Raw genomic sequence first — 12230 nt, forward strand, 5'->3', positions numbered from 1 at the left:
AAGAGAGGGGCCTGCCTGGCACCCAGGTCAAGAAACCAATGACACCACTCTGGGGATAAATGAAAATTCTCATTTCTCTTTCAGCCACGCCTGGTGCCCACACAAGCCCCCAGCCATGTGACGGAGTGGTCCCTCACGCTTGGTGTTCAGCTCTTTTTGTAAACTGAAAATCTGCTGTTGCTCTGAGTCCAATAAATGCAGAATCTGGTTTGCTGGAGCTCTACCCTCTGCCTGCACTTGGCTTTTGTGTCAATTTTGTGCATGAAATTGCTGTGGGTGTGACGGCTGCCAGCAAGCAAGGGCGCTGGGAATCAGTGGGTCATTTGCCAGTAGATGAGGCTGTACATTAGGTCATTGTAGGCTTTCTTTTACAGTCAGATCTCACTTTTAATCACCTCTGAAGTCGTAATTCAATTACATATCAATTGGCTAATCCTTTCATATATTCTTCTTTAGGTCTTTTAAATTGAATTTCAGTTGATGAATGTATTTCTCAAAGCAAGGAGCTAATAAAGGCCAGTGTCCTCCTGCTCTTGTCATTGTTTTTGCTATCTTTATGAACAGTTGTAAATCCATTCTTCTGGAACGTCTTTATAAAATTGACCTATGCTCTCCAAGTAATAAAGAAGACGCTTATCAGCCACTTGTTAATTCAAGGCACAGATGTGAGTCCTGCCCAGGGCCAAGATTTGATTCACTGAGACAAAGCAAAGAGCTTGGAAAAAATAAAAGCAGCTCATCGGGCCACAAATAGCTGGCAATACCGGCTGTGTAATTGCACAGCAGCAGTCCACACACTGTCCCCCATGAGCTGAAAAACAGTGTGCCAAGAGAAAAAAAAAAAAACAAACCCTTGGAGTCCACACACTGTCCCCCATGAGCTGAAAAACAGTGTGCCAAGAGAAAAAAAAAAAACCCTTGGGTTTGTCAACTGCAAGGAACCTGATCCCATCCCTTGCTCTGAGTGACAGTGAAAAATTAATGTGTTATTTTCAAAACTCACCCTTAATGGACACTGAGCAGGCCTCAGCTCCTAAGGGCTGCTGTGGTGTATTGGGTACCTGCCAGCATGTCAGCCCCAGTGTCACCTGCCAAATGGCCACTTGGGCACCAACATCCCCAGGGACATTCAGGAGACACTAGTCCAGCACCTCATGGGATGATGAACTTGGTCCCTCAGTGGCTGCACATCCTGGGCTTACACTGGCCTCTGTCTCTGATGGCCCTGAACTCATGTGGCTTGAACAGTGTCTGTGGGAGGACAGTGAAGGAACCCAGTTGGGGGCTGCCAGGTCAGAACTAGCTGAAGGACAACTTCACCTCGCTCAGCTCCTGCCCCATTTTGCTCCAGCCACCTCTGCTGCACATCCTGGCATCCCACATCCTATGCCCTGCATCTCCCCTGCACAGCTCACAAGGACCTACAGGTCACAGGGAAGCTGCTGACCTCCCTGACCTGTCCTAACTGCTGTAGCTGTGGGGCCTGGCAGCATGGTGACAAGCCACCATGCCAGCACATGGGATGAGCCACATGTCAGCAGGCTCCAGAGCTGCCCTCAGAGATGCCTTGCCTCCCCGGCAGAACGGCACACCAAACTCACAGGAAAAATTCCAGTTACCATGAAGAAGTCAACTGAAAACATGGAAACATCATGAAAACCCCCCAAATGGCCCCAATGCTTTCAGGTCATTTATTTGTTCTTGTCCTCAGAGCAGAAAGTGGGATATTTTTAAAACACAAAGTTCTGTTTCCTAAAATACTGACGAGTTGTGTCAAATAGCCCTTTCAGCTGTGGTTCCTCCTCCCTAGGGGCCTGTGAGCACCAGCACTGTGGCCCTGCTACACTGGCATCCAGCCCTTTGTGCCTTCCATGGTGTTAAGGCTGTGCCTGTGCTCCCAGGACGAGCCAGTGGCAGCCACAGACCTCAGCAGGGTCACCCTGACACCACGGACATCAGCCAACACTGGAGTTTGCTCCTTACCCCAAACTGCTGCTGCTTCCCTCTGCCAGTGGTGGGCAGGTGCCAAGGGGAGGGCAAACAAGGCCTGCCTGGCATGCCCCGTGTCCCATCCCATAGGAGCAGGGAGCAGTGGTACAGTGTGGTAGCATGGTGTGGTGGCACCAGGAGAGCCTGTGGGGCCAATGCACTGAAGGCAGCCAGGGTGTGCAGGACACAGACTGAGGAAGGATGGAGCTGTGGGAGGATGGAGCTTGTGGGGACATGCCTCTCTGAGCTTTCATGGGCATGGCCACATTTTATACAGGATTTCAAGAACCTTCAGAACTTCTGCCTTGCAGGAACTCTTGGAGACACTGGCAGGGGCTGTTAAAGCACTCAAACTTCTGAAAACACAGAAATGGAAAACATTGTGGCCTTTGCTGGTTCAAAGCATCTCCTGATTGTTCAAGCCAATCACAGGATTTTTTGGAGGCCTGACCTGATTTACAGCCATGTGTACAGGCCAAGAAGGGCTAAGGGCTGCCAGGAACCCGCCCATCGCAGGGAGCTGCTCCGAGCTCAGAGCATTCAAATGGCTAATAGTGCAGTGGGATGGGTCAGGGAAAACTACAGAGCAGAAAACCATAGCTCTGATCCTCCAAGGAGTCCCACGTGGGTGGATTCTGGCGCCTTCGTGGGTCTCTGTGTAGCACACAAATTTCAGATGTCAGTGCTCCACTAAGTATATTTCAATTCTAAATTTATCACACAGATGTATCTGCTGCAGAGTCTTTGGCCTCTTGAAATTTTTCCTCTAAAAAGAACTCACTGAGGCTCAGGCTCAAGTTTGGAACTGCTTGTTTTGTTATCTTCTTTCTATAAAAACCTGAAAGGTTTTACTTGTGCTGGAAAATAATTTTCTTGCTCATATTAAATCCAAATGTTTTCTGTAAGAAAGCAAGCCAGGCACCTGTGGGTTGGGAGATAAGGATTGTTGGGGCAGTGCCTCAATGCTCATTCCAGTTCATGATCACTTCATACAAGGCCTAGTGAGGAGAAAAACCAGTTTAGTTCCCCAAACACCGCTGTTTTGAATGCATCCAGCCCTGGAAAAATTACAGCCCCACAAAGAAACTTTTGAGAGAAACAGGAAGCCAGTAAAAGCAAGCAGAAAACCCTCCAGCTGCTGTTCCAGGTGCATTGTGTCCATGCCCGCCCCTGGATGCTCTGGCTGCTTGGGCCCGGAGCCAGGGCATGGCACAGACTTCTCCTGGCTGGCAAACTCGGCCGGTGTTGCACCAAGAACCCGCAGGCGGGGGCCGGGCCCGCACAAAATAATTGCAGGAGGATCCCCAAAGCGACCAGCCTTGAGCAGGGTGTGGGTGGGAACGCTCCCCTTCTCCAGCTGGGGACCCTCAAGGCTGTGGGAGCAGCTCTGCTGTCCCTGGGACACCCTCTGAGCGGTCACCTCCCTCAGGCTTCTCCAGAAATCCGGGCTCCAAAGCTGGCTGCAAGATTCCCGTTTCAGAGAGAGAAGCTGTTCTCTCCTGAGAGAGGGATCGCTGTTCAAGGAAAGCAAGAGGCCTGAAAAGCAAACACTGGTGCACAATGTCAAGAGCCAGAAGGTGGGGGAAAACAGATGTGAGAAGGGGAAAAGAGTGCTGGATACATGGAAAGAAGCTGCTGGTGGTCACAGGAAAACCAGAGTCTTAGTGACCCCATAGTACAGGACGCTGTCCAGGCACTGTGGCAATGCAGGAATATTCAGCCTTGACAGGGCAGCTTCTCCCGTCAGAAAAATGCAGAAAACCAGCTGTGGGGACTGCAAACCCAGAGTGGGGCTATGGCAGAGCCTAGGGCACTCCCAGTCCTATGGACACAGCCCTGTGTGGCCTCCCCAGGGCACAGAGCTGGGCCCCCACAGCAGGGCCTGCCTGCAGAGGGGGCAGCAGTGGCGGCAGCGCCTTGGGCCCAGGGTGAAGAGGAACAAAACACACTGAGATGGTTGTTTCACTTCATGGAAACTTTATAAACACTTGCAGTAACCTAAGCTTATACACATCACAATGGCTCTGGGGCTGACGCTGGAGGGCTGCTGTGCTGCAAAGGGCACCCCTGCATTCCCAGCTGTCACTCCTGGGCCACTGGCAGCAGGGACTGTGCTCACAGCTGCAGGGATTGGGCCCCACAGCCCCTTGCCAGCACTATCAACATCCCCTACCACTCCAACTGCTGGTCCCCAGTGTTCAGCTGCACCCAGAGGTGCAGAAAAAATCAGCACAGACATACAAGTGACAAAGAACTTCAAAAGGACACCATGAGATAGTCTGCAAGAAGCTGCCTCTCCTCACTACTCACACTGTCAGACTGAAACCCAACCACCCTTGGATTCTCCCTACCCACAGAGCCTGGCTTTGGGGGTCTGTGCTTGGCAGCAGGCACAAGTAGGAGAAGGATGTGACAAGCCACTCCTTCTGCAGAATGTCACCTCCAGAGCCACCCATAACAGCAGAACCCAAGGAGCTTCCCAAACTGACAGGCTCGAGGGATCCCCGAAGAGCAGCCTAAAGCAAGACAGTTGGGAAATGCTGGCCTTTTGTGTGGGAGCCACAGGCCCAACACCACAACAGGCCCAGGAGTTTTGCAGCCAGGTGGCCCCACTGCCAGGCTGGTCAGAGCAGCTCGCTCCAGCTTCAGCTCCATCCCACCTGTTCAGAGATCCCTGATCAGAACCACTGTGCATTGTCCTTGAGCCCCTGGTGAGGGACTACAGCAGGAGGGGCCCAGCACAGCCCCAGGTGCTGCCAGTGCATGTGGCACAGCCTCAACTGCCACAGCACAAGGCTGGTTTGGTTTTAAAGCCACGTTCATGTGCCAGGCCTAAAGGAGGGAGCAGCTGGGGCACTGCAGAAGCCAAGGGAGTGAGAGCACCATGGACATGACACACGTGAGCGCCAGTGTGTGCCATTCAGCAATAAGAGGCATGAGGTCACACAGAGGCAAAGCGCCAGGCAGGACACAGCACGCTCGAAGGATGGAGCACCCAGGAAGCAGCTGTAGGAATGTTTGGCCACTGTTTTGCAAATGCTCTCAGCACCTAAAGAAAACCATTCAAAAGAGAGGAGTAATCTTTGGGCAGGTGGAGGAAGTGGGGAAGCAGCTCTCTGCCATGCACAGCCCTGGAGCTGGGCCCAGGTGGCAGCTGGAGAAACAGACAAACCTCTACTGCTACAGAGGTCCTGGCCAGGGACACCTCTCGGGCCCATGGACGTCATCCGCAGGGCCATGACTGAGGGACAGCCCGGGCATCTTGGACTGAACGGAATAAACAAGCAAACAAGAAACTGGGCAGTTCTCATAAAAACAACGGGTTTGATCCACAATCAGTGAGTTTCAGATCCTCAGCACCTCTGTGCTGGCCACCGTGATCACCCAGGATGGAGACTTCTTGGTGGGCCTGTGAGAAGTGGATCTTGTGGGAGTGTGGCTCACATGGAAGAGGAGGCAGTGGAGGAAGAGGAAGAGGAGGAGCACCTGCTGCCCTCTTCCCCCAGCTGCACCCTTGGAGGCTGCTGACCCAAGGGTACTGCCTGAGAGCTGACCCCAGGCAAGGCTGTGGCCATGGCTCAGGCCAAGCCCCTGGCCAAGCCACCCCTGTCAGCATGGTGTCCCAGGCCAGGGATATCCAGGAGGAGATGAGGAGACATTCCACACAGCTGAGCACAGTATTTCCCCTGTCCCTGCCCAGCCTGCATCACCACGGGCAGCATTACCAGGCACAGCTGTCCCACACAGCGACACTCACCAACTGAGGGACACAAACACAAAGGAAGGGGCTTCTCAGGGCAAGGGGGGAGTGCAGCTGTTTTGCCCTTGCATCCAAACACAGGGACTCAGCCCTTGGGCTGTCCAAACACCCTTTTCAAAGTGTGTTTCCTGAAAGTGAGCGCATGAGCAGGCAGTCCATATCCCCCATCCCTGCCCATGCTGCCGTCACCTGTGCAGGCACACACGGGCACTGTCACAGTCTGCAGAGAGGAGAAGAGGGAGGGCAGGGAACAGTCCAACACAGATGTGTAGGCAGGATCTGCTCTCCATCGTGGTCTCCCTCTCCTAATTTCTTGAGCCACTTGTGGCTCGGAAATCATTGTCCGGTAAGATAGCTGCTCTCCAGGGCACTGGGGCTGGCAAGACTCAGCTCTGATTTCTGGGTCACAAGCACAGAAAGTCTCCTGGATCCAGATGGGCTGAGGTGTGCTTACAAAGCCTGGAAGAAGAAAAGAAGCTCCATGTCTGTGCAGTAGTGCAGTAATGGCAGAACCACTGGACTCCCACAACCCCAGAAATGCTGACTTTGTATTACATGTCTGCTTTCAGTGTATTATTTGATTTGTTATCATAAACACGTACCTTTAGCCTCAGCTCTCATCACTTGGGATCCTGCCTTGTGGTGATGAAGAACTGGATAAAAGGAAGTATAAGAATACAGAAAAAAATGAGTGCAAGGAGCAAGCTCCAACTCAGCTCCACAAGCTCCTCGAGGCTGGGTAATGGGCAGAGAGGGATCTGTTTTGCAATAGAACAAATGTTTTCCCTCTCAGTACCAGCAGCAGTTCTCAGACTTACACACAAACCTGCTCTCCCTTAGGCAGAGGTTGGCAGCTTTTCAGAGCAGGAAGCTGAGGCTTATTTGGGCAAATATTATCACAAATGGCACCAACTGCCCCTCAGTGTGCCCCCATAACCTCCTAGCTCCCTGTCTGCACACCCCCTGCTCTGGACCAGCCATGCTCTCTCAGCAGCTGCTGGGATCTAACCAGCCCTCGTTGCCTCACCCATGACCTGATTCCCACAAAGCCTGAGTACAACAGGCACTACGCCGTGCAGATCCACACACATGGTAACAGGGATCCACAGGGATGTTTCTCATTTGGCATATTTAACTTATCAAGTCTGTATCTGGACTCACATTTTACGCTTTGTGCTCTTTGTTTAGTTTCAGCATTTTAGCTGTGCCTCATCTGCTGTTTATGAGTACGAGACAAGGCAGGCCTGGGACTGGGGCTGTCTGTGCTGGCTCTGCCTCAGAGGGAGCACCCTGTGCTGCAGGGCTGCTATCCACGTGCCACCTTCCCCTTGCCAGCCTTACCTGCCTGTTCTTCGGGAAGCCGTCTCAAAGAACTTGGTCCTAGAGGCCACCCTGCAAAGAAAACAGGAGAAGTCTCTCTTCTGGTTTGACCTGGCAATTTGCTAATGACATTTGCCAATGAGATCAGGGGAATGAGCTGCAACATTGGCAGAACTGCAGAGATCACCTTCAACTGACAATTCTTGTGCCAAGGCACAGCTGGGCTCTTTCCGCACTGGCTACACCCTCACACCACCTGCCAGCGCTTTGGCTGGACTGCTTATAGAACCATGGAATCATGGAATCATCTGGGAATTTGGGTTGGGAAAGATTTCCAAGATCAGGGAGTCCAACCTTTGATCAAACACCACCACACCAACTAAAACATAGTGCCGAGTGCCACATCCAGGCATTATTTCTGTGCTCTCGCCTATAATCCTACATGCATCCATCCCCTTTATGGTCTTTCCTTCAGTGTTTATGTGCTTCTGCCCGAGCTCAAGAAAGAGAAGTTCTGCCAGGCAGTTCTGGCACAGAGCTGATGCTCATGGCACCTTTTGTTTTCTTTTGGTTAATTCCCACTAAAGCCAGCAGGGTTTCTGACTCTTAAAATCTGAAAGAAAACTGAGGATGAGATGAAGCTGAACTCCATCCAGTTTTCTTAAGAAGATCCAAGCTGAATCTTCTCCTGCCCCAGAAAGTGTCTCATTTGAGAGTTTTGCTGGGGGCAGGCAGGGAGGGGCTCAGCTCCACCGACTCAGGGACAGAAGGGAGGGGGATGGGACAAGGTTCATGCCTGAAGGGCTGTGCTTGAGCAGCTCCAAAGCTTCGTGTTTGCCTTCACTACGGCCCCACTCCCCTCCCTGTCCATGCCCTCTGCCCAACTTTCCAAGTGAACAGTCAAACCTGCACTTGCACCAGTGCCAAGTGGACATCCACAGGCTCCAGCCACTGAGCTCCCAGGTGTCCCCACCAGCACCATGCCCCCGCCACGGTCTGCTGGCTTACACAGATGAAGGCATCTCCTCTGCTGTCCCTGCTATCAGATCTGGCCTCTGCTCCAGCTTTGGAGGGATGGGAGTCCGGCATGGTGGATCTGGAGGTCTCACAGGGGGACGCGTTATCACGGGCTTATCACCATGGGAACGTGGCTTAGGGACACTGTCACAGTCACCTGCAGGGATGGAGATGACAAACACTGAGAAGGAACCTCTGGCAGAGGGCAGATATTTATGAACAGGCACTGAACAGGTCCATGGCTTTAGTTCTGTCCCCCTGCCTCAACACTCTTTCACTAAAAGGGGCCAATAGCCAGATGGAGAGACAGATTCCAGGGAAAGGAAGTTCCCACTCTACCTGCCCTAGAAAAGCCTTCCTGGCACTGGGAACAAGGGATGGAGCTGGACCTGCAAGGACAAACTCAACGTAGTTACTGACTGTGAAGCTGAAACTTCCTGGAAATGACAACTGTTCTTAACCAAAACCGTGTGCAGTGCTGCTCCATGAAAGGGTGAGGAACAGCACAAACTGGTGATTCCTGAGGCTGAGCATTCATCCTGGACAGTGACACTACCTGTCCTCTCTTCAGCTGCTTTTCTTCCCCAAGATCCAGCCAACCTTGCTATTTTTACCCTTCAAAGTCTTTAAGAGTCAAATCAACAAGGAATGAGTGACAATGTTTACCCTTGACCACACCTTAGACTGTTCTGGTCTCCCAGCCCCTCCTGCTGAGCTACATCGAGAGGACTCAAGGGGAGAAGCCCAGCACCCGCCCCAGGGAGGGCTGACTCGGGCATCTCGGGCTTCTCCTGCCTGGCTCTGGCCAGGCCCCTGGTGGGTGCACACTCACCCTCTCTGCCAACAATGCCCGGCCGGGGCGCCGGTCTCCTGGCCTGCAGCGTGGCGGTCCTCAGGGTAGGGCTGGTCACCACCCCGTTGGCCGCCCTGCCAGCTGGCTTTGCCCCTCCATCCTGCAGCCTGTTCCCCAGCTTCCCCAGCTCGGGTTCAGTGCGTGGCTGGGGCCGGGTGTCAGCGGGGGGACGCCCCGGCTCGTCCCCCCCTGGCCGGGGCGCGGGCAGGCGGCTGCGGAGCAGGGGCTTGGGGGCCTCCACGCCGCCGCTGTTGGGTGTCTGGCCGAGCCGCTCTGCTGTGGGGACAAGAGGGCAGAGAGCCATGGGGTGAGTTGTGTGTCACACTTGATGTGCCACCAAAAGCCACTCATCGAACCCCTCTTGCTGTGCTACGGGCCCAAGAGCAGGAGCTGTGCTGTGAACCTGACTGCTCCCTGCAGCCTTGGGCGGTCCAAGGTGAATGCTTCTGGTCAGGGAAGCATTGGAATGCAAGGCCAGTCCCAGCTCCATTAGCAGTCTGGGGGTTTTAAAGAGCAACGTGAATCAATCATGTTTTTGCCAGTGTCACAAAGTGCACTTTACACATAAACATCATCAGAGCTGTGAAAACTAATGGAGAAACATCTCTTTGGTGACTGCGGAATCAGAGCACAGTCTGCAGTGCCAATTAGAGCAAATCAGGTGCAGAAACATGATTTTAAGCTGATGTGCCCTTTGCTGTTAATCCAGCTGACTGTAAGGGAATGCTGAAGCCCTTATCATGTCAGAGTAGAACTTGGCCTAGAAAATACCTTCACTGTGTCCTGAAAAAGCTCTTTGAAGTTCTTGCTCTGGATGTGGAACTGCCAGCAGCTGAGCCAGCTTGAGACCTCCTTGGGCCTCCTGCAGCACAGCCCTCCCTGGCTACCATCCCACCAGCACTCCATGCAGTTTTTTGCCCCTGATGCCACAAAACCTCTCCTCTGGGCCTCTCCTGTACCAAGAACCAGCATTAGTTTAGCTAATGGAAATTGCAGCAGGTCCCAGAAAAACCCAAATCCCACGAAGTCTGACTTGTGACATGATGCAACCAATGTATGAAGTGTTTTTGGCTTTCCTTTCTCTCTGAACAGCCCTCACTGCCTGCCATGTCCAGGACTCAGGAAGTGCAGCCCCGCTGCTGTTACCTCCATTGCTCCTGGAAAGGTGTTAGAACAAGCAGGAGAGGTGAGAGGCAGGTAAGGCATCAGGGAACAGCTGGACTGACCTCCACTCTCCTCCACAGAGGCACCAAAGAAGACAGGTCTTTCCCTCAGGGGACGCTTGGAGATGGTGATGGGTTTGTGCCGCCGGGCAGCCACCCTGGGTGGGGGCACTGGGGGGGCTGTGGTGTCTTCTGGGGGACCAGAGTAGATCTGCAAAGGGAGACACATTCAGGTGACCTGACACAAAGGGGCCGCTGCCTCACCTCCTGCTGCAGGTGCCCCCACCCAAGGTGCCCCCACTGACGCTGTCCCCAACACTGGCACCCTCCCCACCACGGCACCGTCCCCATCACTGACACTGTCCCTACCACTGACACTGTCCCCACCACTGATACTGTCCCTGCGGCTCAGCAGGAAGATAACAAACAAACCATTTGTAGAAGTGAATTCCCCTAGTGCAGATCAGGGAGGCTTTGAAGCTTTGGAGCAGACAGCTCCAGACCAATATCAAGATTCCCATCACCAAAGAGGTACAATCCCCAAAACACCCAAACCAGCCCTGCATTGTTTCAGATCTAATACTAAAACCCTTCAGCTCTTGGCTTACAATGACGCGTTTGGCACCAGGAAATTACCTGGGATGAAATACTGGCATAAAAACAATGCTACGGAGAAGTTTTATCTCCTTTTCTCACTGGTCATGTGGCACCCATTTGGTTGGGATTAATTGAGAGGTTCTCATTTATGTCAGGGCTTTATTTAAGAGCTGAAAAAGAAATACATCTGAAGAACTGAAACACCATATCAAGGCCCAAAGCAGCTGCTCCTGTGTTCTTCCCAGGGATGTTAATTGAAGTTTTATCAGGCTTTAAAGCCTGAGTTACTATGGGGAGGTGGCCTGAGCTGCTGAGCCCAGAGGCTGCTGCCTGTCCTGGGAGATGCAGAGCTGGTCCTTTCCTGGCTCCAGCCCAGAGGAGGAGAGCTGTGCCAGCCCCACCGGCATGCTGGGTCACCACACCCTTGGGCCACACTTCGATATGGAAAAACAACTGCATTGCATCACCCAGAAAAATCTTAACATGAAGAAATGTAACATTCTGCTTTGATTAAGTGCCTCATTTTGGTAATTCAAACCAAAAGTATATTCCTTCTTCTCCAGGCCAAAGAACAGGGCTAGGAGACCAAGATGGGGGATGGAAGAGAAAAACATGACCCTCGTTTTAACTCCTTGGTCCCAGTTGTGTGTTTGGGGAGGGCAGGCAGTGGCAGACAGCTCCCCACTCCCCAGGATTAGGCTGCTCTGGCCCAGCCTGGGCTGGCTCTGGATAAAATCCACGTGCCAGGACCAGGCTTTGCTCCCAACAGCCTGGCCCACTCAGCATGAGGAGAGGAGGAGCAATGCAGAATCACAGAATGGTTCAGGCTGGAAGGGCCCACAGTTGGTCATCTGGCCCATCCTCCCTGTTCAAACAAGGTTTCCCTAAAGCAAATGGCATGGGATTGTGTCCAGACAGTTCTGGAATATCTCCAGTGAGGGAAGATTACACACCCACTCTGGGAAAAATCCTCCACGCTCAGGTTTTAGTGACACAGGGCAGGTGCTGGCTCACTGCCTACTGGGCTCTGCCCTGGGCAGGGGCAAGACATGTTCCCTGTTCCAAAACACAAGGTCTGGAGTACTCTCTTGCTGTGACATAGCAGCAATTGAATTAAAAGCAGCAGCTTGTTTATTATTAAAACGGCAAAGGATTGCCTGTAGGAGGGAAAATTTTTGGAAATGTCAACCTAATCCCTATATCCTAAGCAGAATCTAATCCTGCTTTTAAAAGAAGCATTAAGATCCCCTTGGACACTTATACAGGTACCAAAGAATACTGTTTTCAACACCTGAAACGCAAGCTAAACCAACCACAAATGACCTTGAAGAGGTGGGTGCAGGCTCCGATTTACTTCTAATTGAAAATCTAAATTAAATAACCTAAAGGTACAAAGATATTGACAGACCCTCATCTTAAGGAGGTTTGTACAGGGAAGAAGGTGTTTCCAGAACAATCAACCTATTTAATTTAACCACGGCATTGAAACTTGAGCTGTGGAAATAGCAATTATCCACAAACACTTCATGAA

At 52.3% G+C, this 12230-nt stretch overlaps 1 protein-coding gene across 2 annotated transcripts in view; it reads right to left on the bottom strand.

The window, feature by feature from the left end:
* Nucleotides 1-1233: 1233 nt before the first annotated feature.
* Nucleotides 1234-12230, bottom strand: part of OPHN1 (oligophrenin 1) — a 57182-nt gene continuing 46185 nt past the window's right edge. Inside the window, exons 19-24 of one of the 2 annotated variants that reach the window (XM_066182130.1) lie at nucleotides 10166-10313; nucleotides 8919-9215; nucleotides 8078-8243; nucleotides 7091-7141; nucleotides 6352-6402; nucleotides 1234-6208 (exon numbers count right to left, since the gene is read on the bottom strand). In XM_066182130.1, coding sequence (XP_066038227.1) covers nucleotides 6360-6402; nucleotides 7091-7141; nucleotides 8078-8243; nucleotides 8919-9215; nucleotides 10166-10313 — 705 coding nt within the window. In that variant the 3' untranslated portion in view covers nucleotides 1234-6208; nucleotides 6352-6359. The remainder of the gene's footprint in view (nucleotides 6209-6351; nucleotides 6403-7090; nucleotides 7142-8077; nucleotides 8244-8918; nucleotides 9216-10165; nucleotides 10314-12230) is intronic. The other variant, XM_066182131.1, reaches the window with a different exon arrangement.

This window comes from Chamaea fasciata, unplaced genomic scaffold (assembly GCF_029207755.1).
Source record: "Chamaea fasciata isolate MVZ Bird 193981 ecotype frontalis unplaced genomic scaffold, bChaFas1.0.hap1 SCAF_4, whole genome shotgun sequence".
Classification (NCBI taxonomy): domain Eukaryota; kingdom Metazoa; phylum Chordata; class Aves; order Passeriformes; family Sylviidae; genus Chamaea; species Chamaea fasciata.